Source organism: Trichoderma asperellum, chromosome 2, assembly GCF_020647865.1.
Source record: "Trichoderma asperellum chromosome 2, complete sequence".
Classification (NCBI taxonomy): Eukaryota; Fungi; Ascomycota; class Sordariomycetes; order Hypocreales; family Hypocreaceae; genus Trichoderma; species Trichoderma asperellum.
The window spans coordinates 383,886-409,170 of record NC_089416.1 but is presented as its reverse complement, the minus strand read 5'-3'; the positions used below and the strand labels follow the sequence as shown (position 1 = coordinate 409,170).

Here is a 25,285-nt window from a genome sequence, read left to right as displayed (position 1 = left end):
CTACGTAAATCTATGGCATTGTTGGAAGAGATACAAGAACTTTATATAAAAAAATAAAAAAAACCTTCACCCCCCTTTACACTACAGCGTATGAAGATCGCGACTATGACCAATTTTAGTATCAAAATCCAAAGTTGTATAACCATATCTACTACAAATAAAGGCATAGTTTTCAGTCTACTGATGAGTTGCCCTTCTTGATCGATTCTCTTTACAATCAGGACTGTAGCAATATTATTCACCCTTTTCACCGTCCTCAGAACGGTATTGAATATTTGATGTCAAAAATATCATACGAGCTCCATCGCAATTAATATGACATTATAGTGCAGGGATGGTGCCTCGTTACATTTAATTCACTTGAAATAGGTAGGTTGTGACTTATAAATAATGAGGCTGCTGCAATATTTATCTCTAGGGAGAATGACAGAACTTTTGTTTCCAAAGCTATCATTACACTCTTGTGATTTTTCAGAGTCAATACAAGTTTAACACCTCCTCTTCCCCGCACTTTAGGTCATCTATTTTAGAACTGATAATAAGTAATAAAACTTCTCTAGTGAGTTGTGTCTTTGCATCATAGCTTGGATAACCCAGTACCATGCGCATCTATTGAAGTGGAGCCGCGATGATTGCAGCTCAGCATGCAGAAACGGTCCGTTTACGTTTATTCTTGGGTTCAATTGAAACCCGATGATAACGGGTTGGGTATTTAATTGTCAGCAGCATGCGTATACACGCATCTCGAATCGTTCTTGGCCTTAATCCCATCTCCTTCACGTCCGAGCTCCCCGAACACTCCACTCGGCAGCTGGTGAGAGGCCACCACTCGCACAACCTGCTGTATAGTTATGGCGGCGCATTTATAGCGTTGATCGGGCGAGAAACAACCGAAAACTTTTCCTTCCTGAGTGGTTGCAAAATTCTTTGGGGCTAACTGAATATTGGCTCCTCTATGCCAAACAAAAAGCGAGAATAGCAAATCAGGTCTAAATTCACCACACGCAAAGCTTGGCTCTACAATCAACAGCGTGATGCTTTAGGCTAGAACAATTTCATACTATCCTGGTGCGACTGGTCATATTAATACCACTGTTCGCGCGTAGAGGTGAGTTTTCGTACTCCCGAGGCAGATGTTTGTGTTACATTGCAGGTGGCACACGCAGCTACCAGTATGGGGGACATACGTGTGCGTATACGAGTATCCTGTATACCGGCGTATGGAAGCTTAGCGCCCAATATGCTAGATGCACTTTCTACGGCACAGAGCGCTGGTTAAGCGGAGTTGAATAAATAGGTATGTATTAAGATCACAAAGATCGTGTACATACTTTTGCCTTCCGAGTCGGCAGGAAGAACATGTTACGCGTAAGCAAATCAACAGTGATGGAGTCGTGCGCTGTGATTAAATAGCAACAATATTTCTAAACGCTGAGAAATTATAGCATGCCGAACAAATATCCAGCTTAATAGATGAATAACTATATAGGCAATATTGCAATCAAGGCAAAAGCATTCAGCAGAAATACTAACTGGGTTCCATACGTTGACCGTCGGGTAATATTGCGCCATTGTCCTGGATTTTGGAACCCCGGTCCCTGCACTCCAGAAAATGCTACCATAAGCTTAACGAACTCCGCATTCAGCCAAATACTCAATGATCGGTACTTCGTAAAAGAGCAATGCCCTTCACACGCAAAGTCTAACCTCGCGGAATATTTCTGCGGGTAGGCACTAGTCTGAAATCCTAATTCCATCTTTTCCATCCTGAGTCCACTCAACCTAACCCAATAGCCACGACAAGCCGATCAAGCACGGCATATCTGATTCGCGGGGGAAATGGCTGAATTCAAGTACTTGGTCACAATACCCCCTTGCTGTCTCCATCAAATTAATATACCTAGACGTCGCACTAGCTAATAGGTCCGACTCAAGGCCCTGGCGGCCATCAGGCTTGGGGCAAAGAACCCATGCAAGATACTTACACAGAACTCTCTTTGTTTCTACCGATGAGAGCTAGCATCGACCACGCTGTGTTTGAAATCTAGCTATGCATGAACCCAGCGTAGATGAACTACTCCAAAGATAGGCGGCCGATCACCCCCGGTCCGCAAATCACACCAAATCTGGTATATATGAATGCTCAGCGATAATCCGCGAGCGATGCAGCCTCAACCTGTGGACCGAGCACTTCCGTATGGTCAAACCATAGGACCAGCGGCTGTGGGAACGCCGATCATCCCCGTACATGCTCAGTCAGTAAGATGAAAGGATAGTAGCCCATGTGTGATAGCATCATGGTGCATGATGCCATGGTGTTCAAGATCCAGAGGTTTCTAGCAATAGAATGTTTTGTCAGATATGGAGACTCTTCAATGATAGTAAGAGTCGGTCTGAGACGAACAATCTCGACTTGGATGAAAATCAGGTTCTGGCCAAATACAAACCAGAGCTAAACCATACTACTGATGGTTCTTAACAAGGTTCTAGAGAAGCTTCAATGTTTACCGATTTAGCTGGTGGGTTGTGAAACATACGGCTATTGGTTGGGAAAAGTGGTGAATATGGATCGCTTTACACGGCTCTACTGCGTATTCACTTAGCATGTCATGTGCAGCTCCAATCGTGGTCCAATCTAAAATCCGAATAATCCCCAACACCCTTGTAACTGTCATTCTTGGCTAGAAAAAGCAGTACAGTAATACGCACATTCTCACGACTGATTGGTGGGCTGACCAGCAATACCTCCCCGGGATGAAGCTGTCACAAATGCCAGCGAGCTCCACACACTCCATATTGGCTACTTCCCAATACATACATACCCCGGACTTTTTGATAAGCCAGTATGGGCTCTGTATGCATTTAGCCCCCCGGCAGCCGCAGCTATAGTGAGCTTGCCAACGTCCTACCACTGCGAGTCAGTCTAAACCACACAGCAATGCTGCAGATCCGCCACTTCACTGCCAGCTTTGACCTATAGACAGTCGTCTCTACCCCGCCGCATCTTCTTCTCCGGCCTTCTTGTTTTGTTTCTTACTTTCCCTAGTTGGATGGTAGACTACATGTAGCCAGTGCTGCTTCTGCCCACACAAGCGTATTCGGCGCATTGCTCGGCGGGCAACTCCATCAGATGATAGGGCGGTTTATTAAGAAGCCAAGCATCTTTCATCATTTTGACTTCAGAGTGGTGTTTGAGAATCTATGGGCTCGGACCGAATCCGGATCTGCAGGAGAACGCTGAAGACGTTGCTTGTCCCCGATGAAGCTCTCCAGGAACGGGGATAGCTTGGTCGATTAGCACCAGATTGATCCGACGCGCATACTATTCCTGCTAAGATGACTAAAGGGTTGTTTCGAAACATGTCAGCACGAGGAGCAAGAACGACGAGGGTAAATATGGAATTTGGTTACATTGGAGATAAGACAAACACGAGGGGTCCAGGATTCTTCCACCGTATTATTTCAATTGATATATAAGATGCCACGAGTCCCTGGACTCTGGAATTTTCGCTTACCAGGTCATCCTTCAGCTTCAATCCTCAGCTTCAATCCTTCTTGAGTCGTCTAAGAGCCGAAATAGTATATAATTAACACTTACATCATGACTTTGAAGCAATCTGCCCTGGCTGCTCTGGCCGCTGCCGTTGGAGCTCAGGCTCAACTGTTCACTGTCAACTGCTCTCCCCTGACTCAGTTCCGAGGTGATCCCATCGTCTCTCCTGGTATACTGTCTTCTCATGTCCATGCCGTTGTTGGTGGCACCGCTTTCTCCTTCAACACGACCCCCGCTCAAGCACGAGCTGCCACTGCCACAACATGTGACAAGGTCCTCGATCAAAGCAACTACTGGCAGCCCCAAGTTTACCATCAGCGAACTGATGGCCAGTTTGAGCTAGTTACTTTCCAGGGTAGTGTAAGTTGTCGAATTTGCTGTAGAATTGTTCTTCATACAGTGTTGGATCATACTAATAAGAAGGATAGGCTACCTACTACATCCAACGTGCCTGTGACTATGCTCCTGGCAGAACCAACTGCGATTCAGCTCCTCCTCCTATTGCCCCTCCTCAAGGCCTCATCATGTTGGTTGGAGATCTAAACCGACGGTGCGTAGTTTGAACATGAGGACTCCAATTTTTTGGGTGATTTTCTTTTTTCACAATTCTAACATTTAATAGCACTTTCAATGCCTCGAGCTTCGAAGACCAGGCCATCTCGCACGTTTGCATTGATCCCAATCCTGTGCCTGACTCCAATACCTTCCCTTCCAAGCAATGCCAGCGCATGCGTTCTGAGACATTCTTCCCGTCTTGCTGGGACGGCGTCAACTTGGACAGCAGCACTCACAAGTCTCATGTACGTAACCCCTTTTATTCCTTAGCAAAGGGTTTCTCGGCTCCAAGGTATGTATAACGCTAATAAGACCACAGGTTGCTTTCCCCGCCATTGGTGCCTACAATGGAGGTGTCTGCCCTCAATCACACCCCAAGGCCATTCTCTCGGTCTTCTACGAGTTCTTTTATGACACTGGCTCAATCCAGAATTACAACCGCCTTGTCTATGCCGACGGTGATGCTACCGGTTACAGTCTTCACGCAGACTACCTCCAAGGCTGGACTGACCAAAACGCACTCAACAACGCCATCGCCACCTGCACTGGTCCCAATGGTGTCCTTGACAAGGGATGCAGCTTGAATGTCGGACCCAACGGCTCTCCTGGTTCTTCTTCGCCTCAGAAGCTCCAGACTCCTGCTCCTACAGAGAACATTGGACTTAACGGCCCAATTTCTGCCCTTCCCGGTAACAACCCTATCCACTAAATCTGTCATGACACCGAAACCATTGCAACTTCGATTCAGCCGAAAAGGCAGCAAGGAAAGACAATCGATCGAATCAAACATAGCTCTGGCTATCGGGCACTTTATCGAAGTGAGCAGTGAGAATAGGGTTTGCAGTTCGAAGGCAGATGTTATTGAATGAACGAATGATGATACGAGTCCACCACAACGGCTCTGTCTACGCCACTACCGCTAGCTGATTTGGACATCTGATCAGGGAGATTCCGACCAGGGATTTAGTCGTGCACATAGTTAGCATTTACTACATACGCAATAAACAAATATGTACATAACAACCATGACTTTATGCACTTATGTCGACCCTTCCAAGAATACTAATATGAATTGACCATAGAGTTGTTAAAGTACGAAAGTAGTCTTTGACATAAGTATGTGCGGAGAATAAGTCCCCACTTGCCGCAAGCTCGTCTTATGAGGGTTATCGTCATACGTTAGTTACTTAGAAAAGATAAAAAGAAAAGGGGCAAAGTTCATATCGGGCTGAACACGAAATAGTGTTATGAAGATAGAAGCACTATATTTTGGACTTCTTGTCTCACTCATCCAACTTAACAAGGGATAAACCAATCAATATCCAAGAATGCCAAAACAAAAAAGTAAATCGGAGATGCTTGTTGGACAAACGGGGAATCGAACCCCGGACCTTTCCCAGGCGTTAAAGTAGCTCGTAAGCCACTCGATGCTAAGGGAAAATTATACCACTAAACCATCCGCCCATTCGAGCCCTCTGATTGGCTTGGCCAACAGCGAGAATATTCTCTTCATGAATGTTCTGATTAGTGTATCAATGTGTGTCGAGAAGAAAGAGAGCTCTGTTGTCCTAAAACTAGCGGAGTAAGCTAAACAGCCAGACAAAGTAGTGCTATTATGTGGAAACAACCTCAGTTCTATATGAATGATGAGCTTGCATATTTGCTCGTCGCGATGTTGTCATTTCTTACCTCAGAGTCCGGTATGGGGTATGGATCATTGAAATGTTCGAGCGGCCTACCGTCTGTTGAGGCCTAACGGATCTGCACTACGATATCGACGTCGTCCTGCTCCTTAGCCGATATCCAGAGCTTGACTTTTGCGTACCCCGCTATTTCCGTATGTTGTTGAAAATGGATGATAAAATTATACCAGAAAATGTCAAGTCAGATCCGGCATGAAGATGGTTCAAGTGAAAAGGAAAGAGCAGAACTTGAGAATGACCTATCGAGCTATCCGTTAGGCCTGCAGCAAAGTGTGTGGTGGACCCCTACATGACTAGTTTATCCCATGCGAGCTCCTATGACGCGGAGTCAAGATATAATGTCTGGAGCTATTGTCTAGCCAAGGCTACCCCTTCTCGGGCCGCTCTTTGATAGATTTGGTGAAGCTACTATCCGCTTCGAATCCAAACAGGGATAAACGAACATGAGGAGTATCCTTTTCCCAGCCATTTTGAATACCTGTTAAAATTGGTCGTAGAATCTTTTAAGATCTGCATTTGCTTCTGACTGGTAGAAGTCATATCATTCTTGATAGCGATGGACTCGAGTGATGTCTTGGCTGTGCCGAATGTGTGGAAGGACCCTCGAGTATGGAGTTTCGAAGAGAAAAAGGCCAGCAGGTAGATCAGGACGTTGATATTCCCTGTATGTATATGCTCGCTCTCCCAGTAATCATAAAAAAAATAGACATTTGTGCTATCTAGAGCATTTTATCACTGTATGGTTTGATTGGACCCGCGAGACGTATACGCGTTGATTTCGGCCAAAGTTCATCAACCGGGATTAGGATTGACTATAGACAGTAGGTGGAATACAAATGTGATGGATATGCATGTTTTGTTTATTGACCATGGTAATAGGTCGACCCAGTAAAGGTTTCCGTATGCACTGAAGGACTGCTTCGATACACTGAAGTGGGTAGGTGTTATTGCATATACATACCGTGATGCAAGACCATTCAAGCGTACAGTAAGTCATTTTGCTGTGCAGTGTGTATTTTCATTCTAGGGTGAGCTAACCAATCACCAGGGCAGTGTTGTCGCCATCATGGCCCGGGACGAAGGTTCAATGGATCATAGCCCAAGTTCTCTCATTTTCTGTAACTTGCCACCCCAACTTCTTTCCCGGGGAAGCGTACAAGATGGGTAGCTATCAGCAAAACTGCAACGATAGTGTTGTTACTGCTGCACGTATGGAATGGTTCGACTGGCGCTGCTCGCCGCTGCTCGCGCAGTCCCTCAAAAACTTGCCACCAGCGTGTAAATTATGAATCATTCAGCACTGTTCTTTGCCGGCTAGACACTAGAAGTAACTTCAGCTAACATCCCATGAGTCTACAGTAATTATAACTGCAGAATGCGATATTCCCCCAGATGAAATAATTGTCTACGCGGAGAAGTCGCAATTAGATGGTGTTGACACATACTTAAGGGTATATAAGGATTGCCGTACTATTTCTAGATGCTTCATACACATCCACAGCCAATAGACTGCTATAAAAGAATCGTAGAATTCGTCATGAAAGTCTCTGACTAAACATATGGAGCGAGAAACTTCTTCGTAAAGATGTAACTATTAGTGAATATAACAAACGGTCTCTATCCATGCAAAAAAATATGTCTAAATGTGACATATCCTGTCTAGAAGCTTGAATAGTGTTTTACACCCCTTATACTACATAGAGAGCCCCGTTTGCCTTCTTGCGATATGTTACACATGCAAAATAACGCAACAGGCCAGACAGATTACTCTAGACTACTAAGGGTACCATACGACCTCGACATATGTACATAATATAATCCTGAACAGCAAATTAACCAACTGAACCTCTCCTGCTGAAACCAACAACAAAGCATTTAGTAATACAGCTACGCTAATATTTAAGCCCTCTATGGCCACGGAGAGCCCGACGGTCGCGGCCCATGCGCAGGGATCTCAGCATTTGCAATACGAGGCATTATGCGGATAAAGTGAGACACGCTGTGCTCATTTCATTCTCTTATGCGACACTGTATGCTCTCTTTGGTGTTATGTAGCGCGTTTATCTGCATAACTCATCGAGTCGCCGACATTTACTATTGTGTCTCGTACTTTGCTCTGCTCGAAATTTCTCATCCAAGAGTTCCACTGCTTCTTCACCGTTCCAGCTGCCTCGATGCTTGGCTTCTCTGGGGCGATACGACTTAGTGGAGCCGCCGTCGGCATCATGCTACACGTTGGAGAGTCCGCCCCTTTGCCGAGGCCCGTTCTCCCTAGCTAACTAGTAGTAGTAGAATTGAATCTCCCTACTTGTACGGATATGGTAAAAATAGTATTCAGGCGCGGGATAATCCGCTAGTATAGCCGATGGCTTACTATCGCTAATAATATAGACTAGTTCTCCGTAGGACTAGAGTTACTTTACAAGTCGGATGCCTATTACAGTTGAAGCCACTCAATTGAAGTCACTATACGCCACGGCCACACAACTCTGATGTTCCACCGTTATTAATGCAGCATATTTATAACTTTTGTGGCTCGGTTTTTTGACTCATCAAATAAGAATATATTTTGCAAAGCATGGTAACAAGAAATCCTCTTCTTAGCGAATGAATACGAGTCCATTTCGGTTCCTAAGTTTCTGACCGCCATATGTGTTCTAAAGGAGCTTTTGAGCGGTATATCTCAACCAAGTCTTTACGAACTATGTGGTCAAAGTTCTAAAACATTGGCCCAAGTTTAGGGGGCGGTGGACTCGCCTGACCATTGAGTTTCCGGATACGGTAACCGTTTACCTACATAGTATGATCTATTCATGGAATACGAGCCAGCGGCAGATGTATCCCGGACCAGGTACCCCGCTATTCAACGCACTTAAAAGATTCCAAGCATACAAGCTAAAGTTTTGTAGATCCGGCAACGTTGCAGCTCTTTGTAGTGGCATAAACGCTTGTTAGTAAATTCAGCATAGAATTAATCGAAACAATTTCTAGATGCTCAAATTATTACATCACTGTCTTCTGAGTCTCCCTCTAATGTCTAAAACCAAGACCTCGGATTGGGTCGCCACTGTCAGTTATGTGGGATAAACCCCTGCATATCATGCTGAATGACGATGACGTTGAAGTTGGCCAGCTATGTTGCATCGCCACCGCAACACTAGCAGCCTCGACAACAAGTTTCTTTTTTTTACGAGATGCTGCGGGGTCTTTGATTCGCTCCACCTCGTGGCGCTCGGGTGATCGCATCCGATGGAGAGCTCTTTCGGCGCCCCTGAACATGGCAAACTTTAATGTGTTGTACTGCATTGATATGGGTTCCTGTTGTATTGTATCTTCTCCACTTGAACCTGTTTTTCCTAGAGCTAGAATTCTATAAAGAAGGGTGGTCTTCCCTCCTTCCGGCATCATTCATTCTTCATCCATCTCACACTTCACTCTACATCCATTGACGCAACTCAGCTACTACTTCAGAACAATCTCCCATCAAAAAACCAAAACCGCCACCATGCAGTTCACTAAGACTTTCATCACCGCTCTCTTCGCAGCCTCTAATGTCGTCGCTGCTCCTACTCCTGCCGACAAGTCCATGATGGCTAATGTCCCCCAGTGGACAATTGAGAACCTTAAGCGGACGTGCAATACTGCCAACACTTCATGCACTTGGACATTTGCTGTCGACACCCATCTCGCTGCTGCCACATCTTGCACATACGTTGTCAAAGCGGCCAAAGATGCCTCACAAGCCAACGGAGGTCCTGTCACTTGCGGACCTTACACAATCACATCCGGCTGGAGCGGCCAATTTGGCCCTGGCAATGGCTTCACTACTTTTGCTGTGACCGATGCCGCGAAGAAGCTCATTGTCTGGCCCGCCTATACCGATGTGCAGGTCCAAGCTGGCAAGGTCGTGTCGCCCAACCAGAGCTACGCCCCTACCAACTTGCCATAGAGGGGACTAGCTTTGGTATCCGATTTTGAATTTATGAACGCTTTGGGGGCATATAGACGGAGGAATAGAGGATTCGGAGAAGGTTGTATATGAAGCTTTGGAAGTTACGAGCCATAAAGTATAATGTAATGAAATATAATATGATACTCTCCACTTTGACCAGTACCATGTAGGCCTGTAAAGTTCTCGTGCATGATGTGCATAAATATTCGTTGAATAGATCCAAATTTTTTATATTTCTTTTGGAACCATCAAAGGTTTATATCCTTTTGTGGCTTCCTCACGGGTGTGTTGTTGTGTCACTGGCGTGTAACTTTATCTTCGGTGTGGAACTTTATCTTAAACGTTATCTTGAACGTTATTGTTGGGGGGCCATATGGTCGATCTAGCTTCGGCTGACTTTGATTTGCTGCTTTTGGATAACTTTATCTACTCCAATCATTAAATAAGGGGACCAATTACAGCTTTTCAATGCTCCAGCCCTCTGTAAATTATATAACTGAATTTATGAATCAGATCTTGATACAATTCCTTTCTATAAAAAAAATATAAAGTTAACATGGAGTGTGAATGAGATCAGTCATGACTAATCTAGTCAAGAATAGATTAATTTTTCGTGACACATATAGCATTGAGAAGCATTGTATTAATGTCTCGGTCTAATACAAGTAGAGCCCATGTGCTCGAATAATTTGGTCCCATCTATTCATATTTCATACGACGTATTACAGAATATTAGTTATTGCGTTTCATGACTTTGAGCATAGTATTTCGCAGCTTAGCAAACCATTTGATCTTTTCTATCTCAAAATCTTGCTTTGAAGCAGCATATGGTTTGTATTTGCTCGTTTTGTTTCACGTTTTCACATGTGGCCAGGTTATTCGTTTGCGTGGCGCGTCTCAAGATCTTGAGCCACTATTGTCATTGCTGTTGGTTCTCATGATGATTAAGTGGACCAGATACTACCAATTGCAATAAAGTCCAGCATATTTGAAATGGGGGAGAGTTCTAGGGCTACAGAGAATAGTTTGCTCATACGCTTCACTAAGGAATTAGAATTGCTCAAATAAGAAGCTTCATTTCATCATATATATACTAGCCAGCTTTATTAACTGTTTTGACCACGCCATTATGTACATTTTCCTTATTATTGGCCACAGGTAGCAGTAAACAAGCCAAAGAAAGAAGCTCGTATGTGCCACAATCAGCTAGAAGTGATGTACGCTATTACTTTGGCAAGGACTGGTGGCCTAGGACTTAAGCAAAGCCTGCACTGACCACGAAGCTCACATCGTCGTTGAACAAAGTAGGGCTGTCAAAGGCATGCTCGCCACCATTAGCAGCGATGTAGCCAAGGGCATTGTAGTGTCGCCACCAGCGATTGGGATAGCTCCATGAGTGGAAAGAGTTGCCCTGGCCATTAAGACCTGCTTGCGGGCAAAATGTAGCGTCCTCACCGAACAGCTTGCTGCCGTCATTGGCGTTGAGAACTAGAGCGTAATTGGAGTGCCGGATATAGCTGCCGGGAGTGTCGACAGACTCAAACGAGAAGCAGGCACTGTTTCCAAGACCAGTGTGGACGATCCAGCTGGCCTGCTGCTTGAGAGCGGTGCTGTCAGACGACGAGACAACCTGAGTGTTGACAGTTGAACCCGAATGTGCGATATATCGCGTTGTGCAGCAGGCGGTTGTAGCACGCAGAGAAATGTGCGATCCAACGCTGAGAGATGGTCCACTGGTCATCAAGCTGGGGTCGAATGTATATTTGGCAGCCACAATGTTGGCTTGGACCGAGTTTTCGGTGGAATCAGATGGGTAGCCCGTGGTCATGACGCCCTCGTAAAAGGTTCCCTGGGCGCCATCGCTGTTATCACCACCAGTACCAAGGATGATGGCACCTTCCTTGCTCATTGGCTGGTAGCCGCCATTGGGACGCACGCCGCTGTAGAATGTTGATAGAGAGCCAGTGGTGGAGTCTCCGCCACGGATTGCCCACTGATTCGGCTGTCCCTTGACAATTGCGGTGACAAATCGAGAGGTGATTGTCGGGTCAGCGGGGTTGTTAATAGGGTCGAAACCAGAGAAAAGACCGTTTTCCAAGTCGGCCATGATCCACGGGCCACTTCCAGAGCCTGTTCCGCGACCAGAGCCATCACCGGTTCCAAAGTAGATGGCTTCCATGTGGCCGTTGCCGGTATCGCGAGAGTTGGTCTCGGCGTTACCATAGTCAAAACAACAAGCCGTGTTGTAATGAGTGCCGTCAAAAACAGCGTACATGCCCTCTGGACTATCTCCTGTTGCAGTTCCATTGGCGTTGTTGTTGCGGTAGCCCGTAAAGGGTGCAATGAAGACACCGTATGCCTTTTGCCCGTTCAGCCTGACAGGCGCACCAATTGCGCCAGCCAAGTTATCAAGGCCCCCTGGCAGTGGCCCTTGGGCGGCACCGCCGGGAGGAGCCTGCGTGATGTGGTTACCATGGCCAGACTGGTCATAGATGATAGAGATGAGGCACGTTGTCGACGCGCAGAAGGAGTCTTGAGCGCCGGCATTGGCAACACCACCGGCAGATAGCGGCGAGATCGTAGTCGTGGCATTGTCGGAGCCGCGTCGTACCTGATAGAGTGGGCCGCTATAAGCTCCATACAAGGCACGAGTTGTGCTGTGTGCGGCAACGCATGGTGTGCCACCAGACGCGTAGATGTCACAAGGTCCAGCAGCAACAAGCTGAAGAGAACCAGCGGCAACTAGGCCCAAGGCGAAAACGCTAACGCGTTCGCGGCTTGGTTTGGAGAACATATCTATCTATATAGACGAACAATGAGATGGATATGGCTGTGGTCTTGAATCGATCGATGAGACTGATCTGCAATGAACAGAAAGAAAGGGCGATCTCTGTGGTTTTTAAGCTGAGCAACGCTGATCTTCCCTAACCATCATCCATTCATATCCAATGTCATAAAATGTTATATGATTCTAACTTAAAAGCAGGAACATGTTTTACCAAAGAGGCAGGAGGTTTCTCTAGAGGGTATGGGCGAATACTCCAAGTATTTGGAAATACTACCTTTCAACTATCCTTGCCCTCTCTAACATCATGCTCGCCTTACAGTAGTCTTAAACCGTAGCTTGAAATGGCCGAGATAGTCCCGTTGGAGTGGTAACCTTGTGTCATACATACCGCTTTTCAATATCACAAGAAGGGCCGTCATGAGGCTGGATCTGGGGTATGATCATACGGATAGAATGAAACATACATTTTCTGGAGTATTAGCGTCTGCGTAGCTTGGTTCTAAATGAATACACTAATGCAAAACAGGAGGTAACGAGAAAAAAACAGCCCGTGCAACGACGGGCTTTTACAATTTGAGTGACCCGGTATGGAGACAAGAAGAGAATTTGCTTCCGAGAAAAGTAGTATTCTTATTCCCTAAAGCATGAATACATCTACCAAATCGGGAATGAATAGTGCTTGTTATTTGTGATATCCTAGCTCTATGACAATAATTTCACATAAACTTACATCCAACTGCCGGCATCAACAGGAGGCCGTGGTTGTCTCACCAAATCACGCTAAGTGCTAACAAGATCCTACTATCTCACGCTAGGAACAAAATACTGCTATGCAAGCTGCTAAGCTGCAGAGCTACTTGACTCCCTTGCATGATTTAGCCAGTGCGGGAATTTTCCTTAAGCGTGCCAATAGATGTAGACAATTGCAGCGCTGCCTGGCGTAGGATCACACAAGTCCCACTATTATCGTGGGGAAGCCTTGGGGAGACCTTGGGGAAGCCTTGTTGGTCTTGGTGTTGGGAGTCAAAGGCTCGCTAATACCATCGCATTTGGGTAGCGGCAATAATGTCACTAAACTCCGAGTAGTGCTAACCAAAGCTAAGCAAAGTATGATACTACTGATGAAAGCATAAACATCTAGATCGGTAGATCCCTTGTGCCTGGCATGCCTACTACCCTCCATAAGCTGCCAGCCTGATTCCACTCCATTCGAAGATAGTCAAACTGGCCTGCAGTAAGAAAGCTTCTCGCTGATGCCATGATAAGACTTACGTTGGGTTGTTTCAGCATCCGCTGATGTTGGCTATGCTCTGCGTGTTACTGGTTTATTGACGCTAGCTTAGTTATAAAAGGATTGTTGATAGTTACATGGATGGCGGATAAGGTTGGCCGAGAAGTTATTTACTAGCTGATCGCGGCGCGTCGGAACAGCAGCACATCCCGGCGGGGACCACTCATGTAAAAGGTAGGGTAGTTTTTGTCAATGCGCATTGTTAATCAAGAGTTTGCGAGAACGAGATAATCCCTGTCGAAGCCGACGAGGGGTGTTGTTTTCACATGATCCTTCGGTAATATGACCAGATCAATGTTACGATGGTCAAGCCAAACGAAACGAAATAAAACCACATGTGACTAGAGGTTCTTGGCATTGTTGGAACAAACGTCCAAGATCAGCCGGACCGGAGGGCCGTTCAATAACAAAGAGCACGAGTACAACGTAGCACATGACGGATCGACAGAATGTAGTTGGGTCACGGGTAGGAGAGGCGTCATGGAGCAACGCGAGTCGCGGCCGCAGGCGCAAATCAACATCTAAAAGAGGCCCGATCTTCTGCAGATGTTGTTTTAGCCTTTATAAAACAAGATAGAGAGGGCCATTTCTTGAGATTCTATAGCTCTTTGGGCGAAGGCGCAATCAAAGCTGTTCCGGGCCAATGAGCTGCTAACTACGGAGTATGGCTGCTTTCATATGTAAGCGCAACCCCGCCTTTCTTTGGAAATAATGCGCGATGCTTTTCTGCGCTTACTAGATCAATAATCTCCAAGTTCATGCCATTGGGTGGATAGGAATTGACTTTTTTGGCCCCTTGTTATACAGCAGCTTCTCAGTTGACTAGAAAGCTAGAACGGACAAGCTCCAGGCATTATGACGTATTTTACGGTGAGAACCTTATGTCGGCGTTGGCTTCACTTATTTTGAAATGAGCTAGATATCCACTGATGCATGATGTGACGGGCATCTCTCAACCTATTTTGCACGATCCACCACAAAGCGCCCAACATCCTTCTTTACGCTGGCTAGCCCCATATCGAGCTTAGGCACTACGGAAAAGCGGCTCGATCATGATTTCAAGATGCCCTGACTCAAGCGGCACTGAAGATAGAAAAAAACAGAACAATTATTTCTTCTCACTTTTTCCTATCCAATATGAATGCGACACAAAAAGCTCACAGCATGAAGCCCGTACCTACATCTAGAAGACGCTAAAATAAGGCAAATCTTTGATGGTATTAAATTAAAGGTTGAACCACATTATTCGGGTAGAATTTTACGCACTACTTGAGGGTAAACAGGATTTCGCACTTACGATACCAACTGATATTCTTCTCCGTAACAAAGACGCGAGCCAACGCAATATCCGACGCTATATGACCGACTCCTATTCCATCCCAAATCTCTTGTCTCGACTCGCTTCTTGCAAACATTGTGGCCTTGCGCGAAACTAAAAGACAGCCCTTTCGCCACTTAGGATACACACAAAAACAGGTGATGGTAAAGAACTTCATATTTGAAACAACAAGTTCGAAATAACGAGATTATGAAAAGCAGTCTTTGTACATTTAAATAAAAAACAAGCGCCAGAGTACTGTATTTCTCATTGCCGATTTAAGAGGCAGTGCGGCCTCCGTTGCCAATGGAAAGCGCATGGCTGCTCATGCAATTTCGAAACAAGAAACGCGCATTGTCCTTCTGATAGCTAGCGAGGTGAAAAAAACAAACCATACACTTGCAAAAAGCCGAGATCCAAATATAGCTGCTCTTAGCAGTGGGCGCGATGCCCAGGTGACACATTGGGTTCATCGAAGCGTTCCTCTCAATCAAAAATCGTGTTAAACGACTATACTTCTCCAGTCATATCCTCGCTTCGTAGCTACACGATTGGTTCTCGAGATTGAATATCTTCGCAAGGTTGGGTGGTAAGGTCTGTACAGGATATCATCTTACTTACAACTGCTCGATTTAGTCAATTTAAACAGTCTGTACATCAAGTACTCTTGGCATAGAAGTTATTGCAGTGGCATGTGCAAGATGATAGAGCAGTCTTACTAAGTAAATGAATGTCAAAGGGCTTCACAACTTAGTTGCTGCGCCTCTCGATAAGCGTGTATTGATCATTTTCTATACCTGCCAAAGGACTTTTTTGCTTCAAAGGGTTATGTGTCTCTGTATTGGCATACTGGAAATATACACTCCACTGCACAGGAGTCACCTCGACTTGAACCCTCTGAGTTAAGTTTGGTCCTTAGTTCTTGTTTAGAGCAACCTATCTGCTATTTCTTCTCCCTTCTACAGGAAATTTATGGCGTGCACATCTACTCATGTAATTACGAGTACTCAATAACAATGATGCTGCAATACAGCCTTTCATGATTAAGAGATGTTTCGACTCATCCCGACGTTGCTGACAAAAAGTTGCCTATTTGAGTACCTAGTAAACAGCAGTCACGAATTGCACAGGTGGGGCTTCGGAAGTCTTTGTTCATGCACACATAATTTCCGCGTGCTGAAATGCAGAGGTAAGCAGCTGTAATTATGCTATTTTCTCAGGCATACCCAGAGTAAACGGCGATGGTTAATTTTCGTGGATGGGTTTTAGCGGACCCTGTCAGCAGAATTGCCACTTTGGGAGTATGTGGCTGACTTGCCTGCCAAATAGGATACGTCGTGGCGCATGGCTTTCCTGCAGCCTTCTTATAGATCTACCACCTTTCATTTAGTTAAAGTAAGGAGGAGGCAGTCTTATAAGAGAAATAGCGGAGGATTTTTTCCCCAAGAATATATAAGCGAGCATCTCGATGCCTATGTCGTAAAAACATATCAGCACCTCACAGTCAAATCCTATCTCTTCCATTCATATTATATCTATCAGCATCACACACACGATTTCGAGACCAGTTTACCAACGCCTATATAAATTTGTATCTATTCTTAGCCATGACCACCATAGCAACGAGCCGTTACGCGGAAGCACACGCCAACCAACGAGGACCCGGCGATGCAAGGCCTACCGCTCTACAGATTATCAAAGATGAGCAAAGAGAAGGAAATATGAAGGACAAAGTTGTACTCATTACCGGTTGCTCTTCAGGACTTGGAATCGAGACAGCGAGAGCGATGAAAGCTACCGGCGCAACCGTTTTTGTTACAGCTCGCAATATGGAGAAGGCAAAAGAGGCGCTTGGGAATATTCTCGATGGCGACCGTGTCCATCTCATTAAGCTGAACCTTGAGTCCTTTGATAGCGTTCGATCTTGTGTCGAAGAGTTCAAGTCAAAGAGCGATACTCTCAACATCCTCATAGAAAACGCAGGCATTCGGCACGTGCCTTTCGGTAGATCTTCAGATGGCTACGAAAAGCACTGGGGCACAAATCATCTATCTCATTTTCTTCTCCTTGAGCTTCTGAGACCGACCCTATTGGCATCATCAACTCCAGAATTTTGCTCGAGAGTCGTAATTGTTTCTTCTACTGCTCATAGAAATGCCCCTATGGACTTTGGAGATCTGAACTGGGAAAAACGCAAATACGATCGTCCTACCGCATACGGCCAGAGCAAGCTAGCAAATGTCTATACCGCTAGTGAGATTGAGAGAAGATATGGCGCTCAAGGCCTCCATGCATGGAGCGTGCACCCCGGCGGAATTCGAACAGGGCTACAGGCACCAAGTCAATGGGATGTCAAGGATTGGATGGTAATCATTAAATCTGGTCCTATGGCAACATTTCACTCGGTGATGAATGCTGAGCAAGGTGCCTCAACGTCGGTATGGGCTGCTGTTAGCAGAGATCTGGAGGGCCAAGGAGGAAAGTACTGTGAAAGAAATCGATTCAGCGAGCCACTAAAGAAAGGCTGGAAAATGATTGACCCAGGTCATGCCGAATGGGTGTACGATCAAGACGCGGCGACAAGACTATACGACTTGTCTTTGAAGGAAATAGGAGCATAAATACGCTTCTCGGATCTATAATTTTTGTCGAGCGATAATAGTGCTATATAATCTGCATTGGCAAGAGATCGCTGTTCAAATTGCTAGAGGAGGTAGTGGGAATGAGAGGGGCAACAGAACAATTAAGTATATGCGTTGAAATTTGCAAGGATGAGGTTGAATAGTGTACAATAGATGGCATATAATCATTCAATAATTTAAATAGATATCATTTAGCAAGTTACTAAATATAAAGATATTTTGACTGACCCTCGGTTATCAATGCCTTTCTTCTTCCCTTCAATGTGCTAGAATCTATCGAAATATTACATGAAAGAGGAGGAAATGGCATGTCAGATGTCCAATGTGCGAAAAAAGGAGGCCGGCACATAAACCGTCATTTAGAGCTAGCTAGCCAATCCTTTCTTCAATTTCTCTTAGCATGAGAAATCTAACTCCCACGAGCAATCTTCTGGAGTTGAGATAGATCTCCATTGAACACATCAGAGTCGCCGCCCCAAGGAGCCGAGTCGCTGTTCTGCCAAATGGTATAATAACTCCAGCCATTGGGTAACGTGCCCACAGAGCTGGCGTATCTTGCGACGACAAGAGGGGATTTGCTACCGAACGAGCCATTGTTTCCGGTACACAACTGCCACCAGCTAGTGGAAGTGTAGATGAGAGGATACTGAGTCGTAGCGGCATGGTAAGTTGTGATGAAATCGTTGATCCAGCTGACCATGGCACTGGTGCTCAATCCGTAACAGCTGTCACCGCTGGGAGCATACTCGAGATCAAGCATACCGGGCAGAGTAATGCCATCAGATGACCAACCTCCTCCATGTTTTAGGAAGTAGTTGGCCTGCGCCGCACCGGAAGAAGAAGCTGGCTGCGCGAAGTGGTAACCGCCTCGAATAAAACCCGCTTGTGTAGCTTGGGTATAGTGATCGCTAAAACTGGGGTCAATGTATGTGGTCCCTTCGGTGGCCTATAATTTGGAAGCATTAGCGCGTTAGAACGTGACGAAAAATAAAGATGTAATATGAACCTTTATAATAACGAATCGGGCACCATCGGAATATGCTTTTTGAAAGTTTACAGTAGGCTGATAGTGGGATATATCGAAGCCTTGAACGGATGCACTTGCTATAGAAGACAAGATGCCGATTCCGGCAGCAATGGGAGTAATTGTCTTCATTGTAAAGTATGATAGACTTAATTGTAAGGGCTGATAAACTAATTGAGACTGGAAGGCTATGTTTATTGAAAGCGACACCTTCTTGGAGCCATGACGGGGCATTATATACTTACACCTCGGATCACTGAAGGAGCGAATGTAACCCTCTCAACTCCGTGAGTCGATACCGATATGCTTAAGGGCAAAAGTTCTGGCTTATTTCTTATTTTGTTCTAGATAAAGGACATCAGATCTTGTACTAGCGTCCTTTACGTCACATTAATGGTTTGACGCATCAGGCTTTGCATCTGCTCCTCGTGGTGCAGCTCTTGATATCAAACCCCACCATTTGGGGGGGCACAACCACTCAAGATTGGCCTAGGTCCGAGAGCTGAACACAATCCCTGAATGCAAACGGGTCCTTTTGGCCGGCAGTTTAGTCGAGTTTGGTAGGTGGTACATTTAGGAAATCCGGCTGAAAGAATGCTTACGTTACGACCTAGACTAGTTACTAAAAGTAACGAACGTAGCATATAATCTTTACCATCAGGAAGAGCCATAGAGTTTTCCGGACGAAGAATACCGATATACAAAACCCATTTCTCTCTCTTTATGTACCTAGAAGCATCATAAGCGCAATACACAAGGCAACGTCTTCTCATATTATCTACCCCGCCCATTGCCAACCGGATTCCATCCGGCAGTTCTAACCGATCACATCAATCCTCTGTCCTTCCTTTTTTCGCACTTACATACTGCGCACTGCTTCCTGCTCATGGCTTAGCGCCCCCCGCTAGGTTGCAGATCTATCATATAGATAGACCACGCGGAAGAGCATTGGACCTGGAGCACTTTAAGGCAACGAGATTGTCGTGCGGAACTATCTCTATTGACCTGCTTCTTTGAGCTTTAAAAAATTCACAATGAACCAATGATTGGAACTTTGGGTTATCTAACTTACCTTTATTGCATTCGAGTATGTATGTAGCGGTTTTGAAGATGCATGTGTAAGAAGAACTAAAGGTGTACGAATGTTATATCACAGAGTTGCGAAATCGACTAGAAAGAGTGAAATGCATAGGTATGAATGGAAACTTAATTTTCAGTCATCTAAATATGATGAATCGTATCCACGGTTTTGAGACCTACCTGCTTGCAATAAGGCTATAGAGTCAGTGAGTGACACTGCTGGGAGAACTGAGAGTGAGATGATGGGTCAACGTAATGAGTGATGCGATGGGAAGTTTTGGAATCTAGCTTTCAAATTATATTAAAAATAGATTTGGTAAGGAACGATACATCTCATAGCTTGCTGGTCTCAATGGCGGAACTGAAGATGCAGCACACTATTCCTTTTGCCATACGTTCTTTGGCACTAAGGGGGCCGAAATCATATTATAAGAGTTTGGGATTTGACTCTTCCATGAGAGGTATTGTTATATATTATAATTTGCGTGCACTCCTTAAACCTTAACTTGCAATCTTGTCTCAGTAAGACTTTAAGATGAGTTCTCATGAGAACCGGCATTATAATGGCATGATTTTGCATGTAAAACTATCATGAGAGCGTCATAATAAAATCGTTATTGTGACTGTTAATTTCCACTTAGGCTAAAATGCACCGCCTGGGCGGAGGTTGGAATAATGGTAGATCAACCAAAGACGAATACTCAATACTGGTGAAATATCCCAATTCGCCTAAGATTTCTCACTTATGTCTCCTTTGCTGAGATGTCTATCGAGACTACATAGATCTGGCTCCGCGAAGGACATTTTTAATCGCCCATGTATACAAATATGTGTGAGCGCTAGATAACTGTATTGATTATTATGAAAAGCATGTGCCAAATTGGCCATCAGGTCCTCCCGAATTGCTCTTACACCCTATGGGCCGGAGCCACCTACTAAAGTGCATTCAGTATACGGTTTGGCATATGAAACACTGATACTCCGTTAGGTGTGTGGCGTATTACCGAGGTAGGCATTTGGACTTGAGACTTACGGTGGACGAGCTACTCGTCTAAATGACGGAAGTTAAAATATCACTAGGAGAGTAGGCCTCAATCAGCATTGGGAGGAAGGGAGTGGCTAGGAAGCCATCGGCCGCGGCAGTGGTAACAAAGGGGGTCGACAGCGAGAAGATTGTTGGCAAATGCAGCAGAGTCCTCCGCGCACCAATGGCAATTACAACAGCTGCGGGGTCCTATGGCACAAGGGAAGAAAGGAGGAGGCGAGGTCCGTGGAAGGGGACAGTGGTGGCGGCGGGGTGGACGCCGTCAAAAGACGGCTCTTCTCCATCTCTATCTGTTGTCCATTTTCTTAGATTGGTAAAAACTATCATCTAGCGATGATTATCCATTCTCACCGGAACGAAAGACTAAGCAATATCAGCTTTATCCAATATGTGCATAGCCTGGATTGGATATAACTTCATTTGATTCAATCGACGACAAGAGACAGTAGCGCTAGATAACGACAAAATGACAATTATATAGGATAGGAATTGAAAAACAGTACAAAGGGCTAACCTCAGATGGCGGTCGCAGCTATTCTTCATCATTAGGCAATTATTGATCCTGTACTTAAGACAGGTCCAAGTACCTACGGATTATTCAAATGTAAGTAGACTTGCATGGAGACCGTAGCATCTTCATCATGAAATATAAAGAATCGAAGAAAAAAAAAAAGAAGGAGGAAAATGGTCTGTCCTTCAGTCTTGAAACTCGAGCTCGGGGCAATGAGCGTAAGAGAGGAATCCTTATCGCGCACGTAAATAGATGTAGCCTCAATCTGGCGAGTAACATCGATTGCCGGTGCTAGCACCCCTTCATCATCTTTCGCTGCTGCTGCCTCTAGTTCTTCTATAACAGCTACTATTTCTACTAATTGAAGAATATTGCTGCAGATGTTGCTCAAAGTTGGTGAAGGAATGCAATCCACTTGGCTAATCTCTTGCCTCTCTTGCCTTTGGGGGTGACGAGCGGAGGTGAGGAAACACCAAAGGGTTCTCTTGGGAGCCATTGCAAAATTGCCTACGTCTAGAATGAGTCAAAATCGGAGTCTAATCTAAGTGATGTGTGACGACTTGTGCGGCGAGCTAATGAGCTGCGAACTGTGTAGTATCGTATGAGACTGCAGATAGTATGGGCCACTGAACCTATATTTAAGCATTTCTGCGTCACAATTGGCCGTATTACTGTTACTAAACATCGTATGCTCTTTAACATTCGCTTTGAAATGTAAACCAATTGGTAGCTGGGTGTTATTCTATATGATGTAACTTATTATCCCATCTTGAGCCATATACTCTTCTCTTTCTTCTTCACACACAAGTTCACGCTACTCTGGGATGATGATATCGCCAAAGGAAATGCAGTCGGATATTGTCGCTCCCGACCTACAAGGTATATCTACCTTTAGACCATCCTCTCCGAGTTTGCCATCGCAAACTTGTCATATCCTTCATCGCGAAGTACTAATAAATAAGCGCGAGCAAGTTGTGAGGGTCACCCTGCCTGTTGTTCTCGCAGCCTTCCATAACGGCGCCCATGCTCCCAAAATAGCCGTAATTCCAGTGCAGAGAATCATAGGTCCATACTTGGTGGCATACCCCAACGGCTCCTCTGTGAGCAGATCCTTTATAGACAAAAGAGAGCCAGACACGGGGCCTGACATTACATAGCCCACGCCACGACCGCCCATGAGGAGACCAAAAACCAGAGAAGTTTCTGCAGCTCGATCATCTTTTCTAATTTCTTGGGTCATACTAGACCAGGTAGAGCTGAACCCACCGGCGAAAAAGCCGTATAGGACAACGAAAACAACCATGGTGCTGAGATGGCGACCGAGACCCCACAGGAGAAAGACAGGAATAGCACTGCCGAAAGATGAAAGGAGAATTAGTTTAGTCGCAGACAGTCTATCGCCCAGCATGCCATGGACTAATGACCCAGGCACCGAAGCCGTGGAGAAGAGTGCAAGCAAGATGGGACCGGTAACAGAAGATAGACCAATAGCCGATGCATATGAAGCCACATATGTGCTTGGCATGAGATATCCAAGAGATTGAACGACTATGCCGAACTGCATCATCCAAAACGAAGTATGGCGGAGAAAGGCGAATGAGAGCGGCCGGGCGCGAGACACAGTAGACAGTGGAATGCGCGGTTTAAGAAAGAAAAGAGTCGGCAATGTCAACAGCGTGGAAGCTATCGCCCAAGAAAGGATTGTTGCACGGAGCCCGACCCTTCGCAGCAAGGCATTGAAGAGGAACGGCATCGCCACACCCACCAAGGACTTACCACTCCACATAATTCCATAGGCCAGGGATTTGCGTTCGATAAACCATTCGTCCATGTAGAGGGAAATGGGGCTGAAAAGCAGGCCGCAGCCAATGGAATAGAGGGCGCCTTGTGTGGCGATCAATCCTGCGATGCTGCTTACAAAAGCAGAGGCAGACAGGCTTGCAACGGTGACGACGAGCCCCAAAGGACCGCACCATCGTCGTAGATATGGATACCTGCTGAGAATCACGAATGCGACGGGCATCAGCAAATACATAATGCCCATTTGCATGGATCCGACGGTGGCGATGGCTCCAGGAGACGCATCTATCCCATGATCGGGATTGCTGTAATACTCTTGAAAGATGCCAAAAGAGACAGAGTACCCTATCAAATTATGTCAATGTTCAACACACCTTATTGTTTATTCCTCGAAGGAATTGAAGAAGTACCCCAAATAGGAGCTTGAGCAGCTGTACAACATGCAAGGGCGAGATATGCACGGCGACCATAGTCTGCCGGAGGCAGCGTTTGCTCAACCTGTGCCGGATTTCTAGAATTCTCTCCACGGCCGTGCTCGTCGTTTGTATGGATGCGACTCAGCTCATGATCGTCGCCGGCAACAGAATTGGCCATATTGTGTCATCAAAATCAGCAGCGTATGGGTAAATGGCGAGTTTACAATTTTTGAGAAGCTTGGAGAGTCATGACCTGTAGCAAAACAGTTTCTTTTTGACTTTAGTATGGTATGCCGAGATCTACAGAGCCACGTGCGTCAGCAGTCCGACATCGCAGCCCGGCGCTTTTACACTGATGGGGGGCTTCAACATATCGATGAAGCGACTCCATGATGTTTATAGCAGGTTCATAGTTGCCTCTTCGTGAGTTTACCTAACTTGCTGTATTAGCCATTGCAAATAAGGCGTTTCCTTTAAGAGGAATGTCTTGTGCAACACATACGACTAGTTGCCCAAAGCGGAAGTCTCCAAAAACGCAGCGAGGTCCTTTCTGTTGGAAGAGCTTGGAGTTCTAGGTGCATCCGGAAAATGTCCGGCCGTTACATCTTCGTTGAGGGGATTTGAATATGTTCTTGTCGGATTAGACGTTGCATTTAATTCGTGATATAGCAGCCGTGAATGGAAATGCCAAGACGAGACACCACTAACATTGGGCGCTGTATGCATGAGTACCTAATGCCTTTTCAGTTTCGGGATACTATTCTACATTTGATACATGTGTTTTCGGTACAGCTAGGGCGCCGTATGAAATGGAAGCTTGTGATGCACGTAGCTGCTCGGGCATGTACGAAAGAGGTAGCTGTAAGTCAACCGCTGCCTCGTGTGACAACAGTCTAGTACCAATTACACGGAACCCATATGCCACTCGCACTAACATTGAAAGCAAGCCAATGGCTGTTCCTTTTATTTATCATTATCGCCCTTATTAGATGGCCCCCATTCTATCAGGCCGCAGGATTGGTGATGTCAAGCATCTTTCACTCGGGATGCTGCGGCTGTTGCAATTCTTACTCCGTACTCCGCTGTCTGCAAGGTTCTAGATCCAGCGGTGACTGGTCCAAGTGGCCGGGCTAAATTAGATCTGCCTGCACGAGCTCTCGCTTGCTGGGGCTGCGTAAGTTTTTCCCAAAATGTAGCGTGCGATCTGGCTACCGGATGCCGCTAAATATGCCGCAGCGTACATATTGCTACATGCAGTTGCAAAAGCGCTGCCACGCGTCGTAGCATTATCTCCACGTTCAACGTCTGTGCTTGCGGGCATGCCGTCTCCTTATTCAATGTCAAGAACGACACATGACACCTGACAGGCCAATTAGTGAAGCCCTGCAGTGGTAGTTTTGCACTTGAGCAAATATTACGCCATAAAGGCCGTAGAGAGAGTAGAGGAGACAATGCATGTCTATGGGCAGGGGTGTTGAGCTAATTCAACCTCCTTTTACCAGACTAACGGCCTTAGTTTGATAGATTTGTCAAATTGGCAGCAGGCGGCTCTTCCCATGCAAATAAATGAAGCATTCCCATCAAGCTTATGATATGTACCGAGCTTG

At 45.6% G+C, this 25,285-nt stretch overlaps 6 protein-coding genes and 1 non-coding gene across 8 annotated transcripts; 3 read left to right on the top strand and 4 right to left on the bottom strand.

Moving 5' to 3' along the window:
• Window positions 1–3,601: 3,601 nt before the first annotated feature.
• On the top strand, window positions 3,602–5,114 carry TrAFT101_002443 (uncharacterized protein; the record flags this gene model as incomplete). The annotated part of the gene is made up of 4 exons (XM_024901732.2): window positions 3,602–3,913; window positions 3,982–4,103; window positions 4,176–4,353; window positions 4,428–5,114. 4 exons carry the CDS (start codon window positions 3,602–3,604, stop codon window positions 4,815–4,817), a joined length of 1,002 nt encoding a protein of 333 aa, XP_024763555.1. The 3' UTR covers window positions 4,818–5,114.
• Window positions 5,115–5,471: 357 nt separating this feature from the next.
• On the bottom strand, window positions 5,472–5,572 carry TrAFT101_002442. The gene has a single exon. It is a non-coding gene; the product is annotated as a tRNA-Ala (tRNA).
• Window positions 5,573–8,984: 3,412 nt separating this feature from the next.
• TrAFT101_002441 (uncharacterized protein) lies at window positions 8,985–10,032 on the top strand. The gene has a single exon (XM_024907581.2). The coding sequence runs from the start codon at window positions 9,317–9,319 to the stop codon at window positions 9,758–9,760; it is 444 nt and encodes a 147-aa protein (XP_024763553.1). The 5' UTR covers window positions 8,985–9,316; the 3' UTR covers window positions 9,761–10,032.
• A 766-nt stretch (window positions 10,033–10,798) lies between these two features.
• On the bottom strand, window positions 10,799–12,557 carry ABF1 (Alpha-L-arabinofuranosidase; the record flags this gene model as incomplete). Its single annotated transcript, XM_024907580.2, has 1 exon — window positions 10,799–12,557. The coding sequence occupies one exon, from the start codon at window positions 12,555–12,557 to the stop codon at window positions 11,019–11,021; it is 1,539 nt and encodes a 512-aa protein (XP_024763552.2). The 3' UTR covers window positions 10,799–11,018.
• A 4,210-nt stretch (window positions 12,558–16,767) lies between these two features.
• Window positions 16,768–17,781, top strand: TrAFT101_002439 (uncharacterized protein; the record flags this gene model as incomplete). Its single annotated transcript, XM_024899526.1, has 1 exon — window positions 16,768–17,781. The coding sequence occupies one exon, from the start codon at window positions 16,768–16,770 to the stop codon at window positions 17,779–17,781; it is 1,014 nt and encodes a 337-aa protein (XP_024763551.1).
• A 175-nt stretch (window positions 17,782–17,956) lies between these two features.
• On the bottom strand, window positions 17,957–19,001 carry TrAFT101_002438 (uncharacterized protein). The gene is made up of 2 exons (XM_024903404.2): window positions 18,809–19,001; window positions 17,957–18,748 (listed from the first exon to the last, which is right to left on the bottom strand). Exons 1-2 carry the CDS (start codon window positions 18,956–18,958, stop codon window positions 18,212–18,214), a joined length of 687 nt encoding a protein of 228 aa, XP_024763550.1. The 5' UTR covers window positions 18,959–19,001; the 3' UTR covers window positions 17,957–18,211.
• Window positions 19,002–22,083: 3,082 nt separating this feature from the next.
• Window positions 22,084–24,268, bottom strand: TrAFT101_002437 (uncharacterized protein). Of its 2 annotated transcripts, XM_024907579.2 has the most exons (3): window positions 24,181–24,268; window positions 23,673–24,111; window positions 22,084–23,607 (listed from the first exon to the last, which is right to left on the bottom strand). In XM_024907579.2, the coding sequence occupies exons 2-3, from the start codon at window positions 23,854–23,856 to the stop codon at window positions 22,400–22,402; spliced, it is 1,392 nt and encodes a 463-aa protein (XP_024763549.1). In that variant the 5' UTR covers window positions 23,857–24,111; window positions 24,181–24,268; the 3' UTR covers window positions 22,084–22,399. The 2 variants fall into 2 exon arrangements, with proteins under 2 accessions (XP_024763549.1, XP_065982712.1); XM_066126608.1 differs by having other exon boundaries at window positions 22,084–24,111.
• Window positions 24,269–25,285: the final 1,017 nt, after the last annotated feature.

What these genes read in the sequence shown, in the direction of transcription:
- TrAFT101_002438 (XM_024903404.2), bottom strand. Translation starts at nt 18,958, where the DNA reads ATGAAGACAATTACTCCCATTGCTGCCGGAATCGGCATCTTGTCTTCT. An exon ending in CCCGATTCGTTATTATAAAG is followed by an intron (nt 18,749 to 18,808) that starts GTTCATATTACA and finishes TCCAAATTATAG; the next exon opens with GCCACCGAAGGGACCACATA.
- TrAFT101_002441 (XM_024907581.2), top strand. Translation starts at nt 9,317, where the DNA reads ATGCAGTTCACTAAGACTTTCATCACCGCTCTCTTCGCAGCCTCTAAT.
- TrAFT101_002437 (XM_024907579.2), bottom strand. Translation starts at nt 23,856, where the DNA reads ATGGCCAATTCTGTTGCCGGCGACGATCATGAGCTGAGTCGCATCCAT. An exon ending in TGCTCAAGCTCCTATTTGGG is followed by an intron (nt 23,608 to 23,672) that starts GTACTTCTTCAA and finishes ATAATTTGATAG; the next exon opens with GGTACTCTGTCTCTTTTGGC.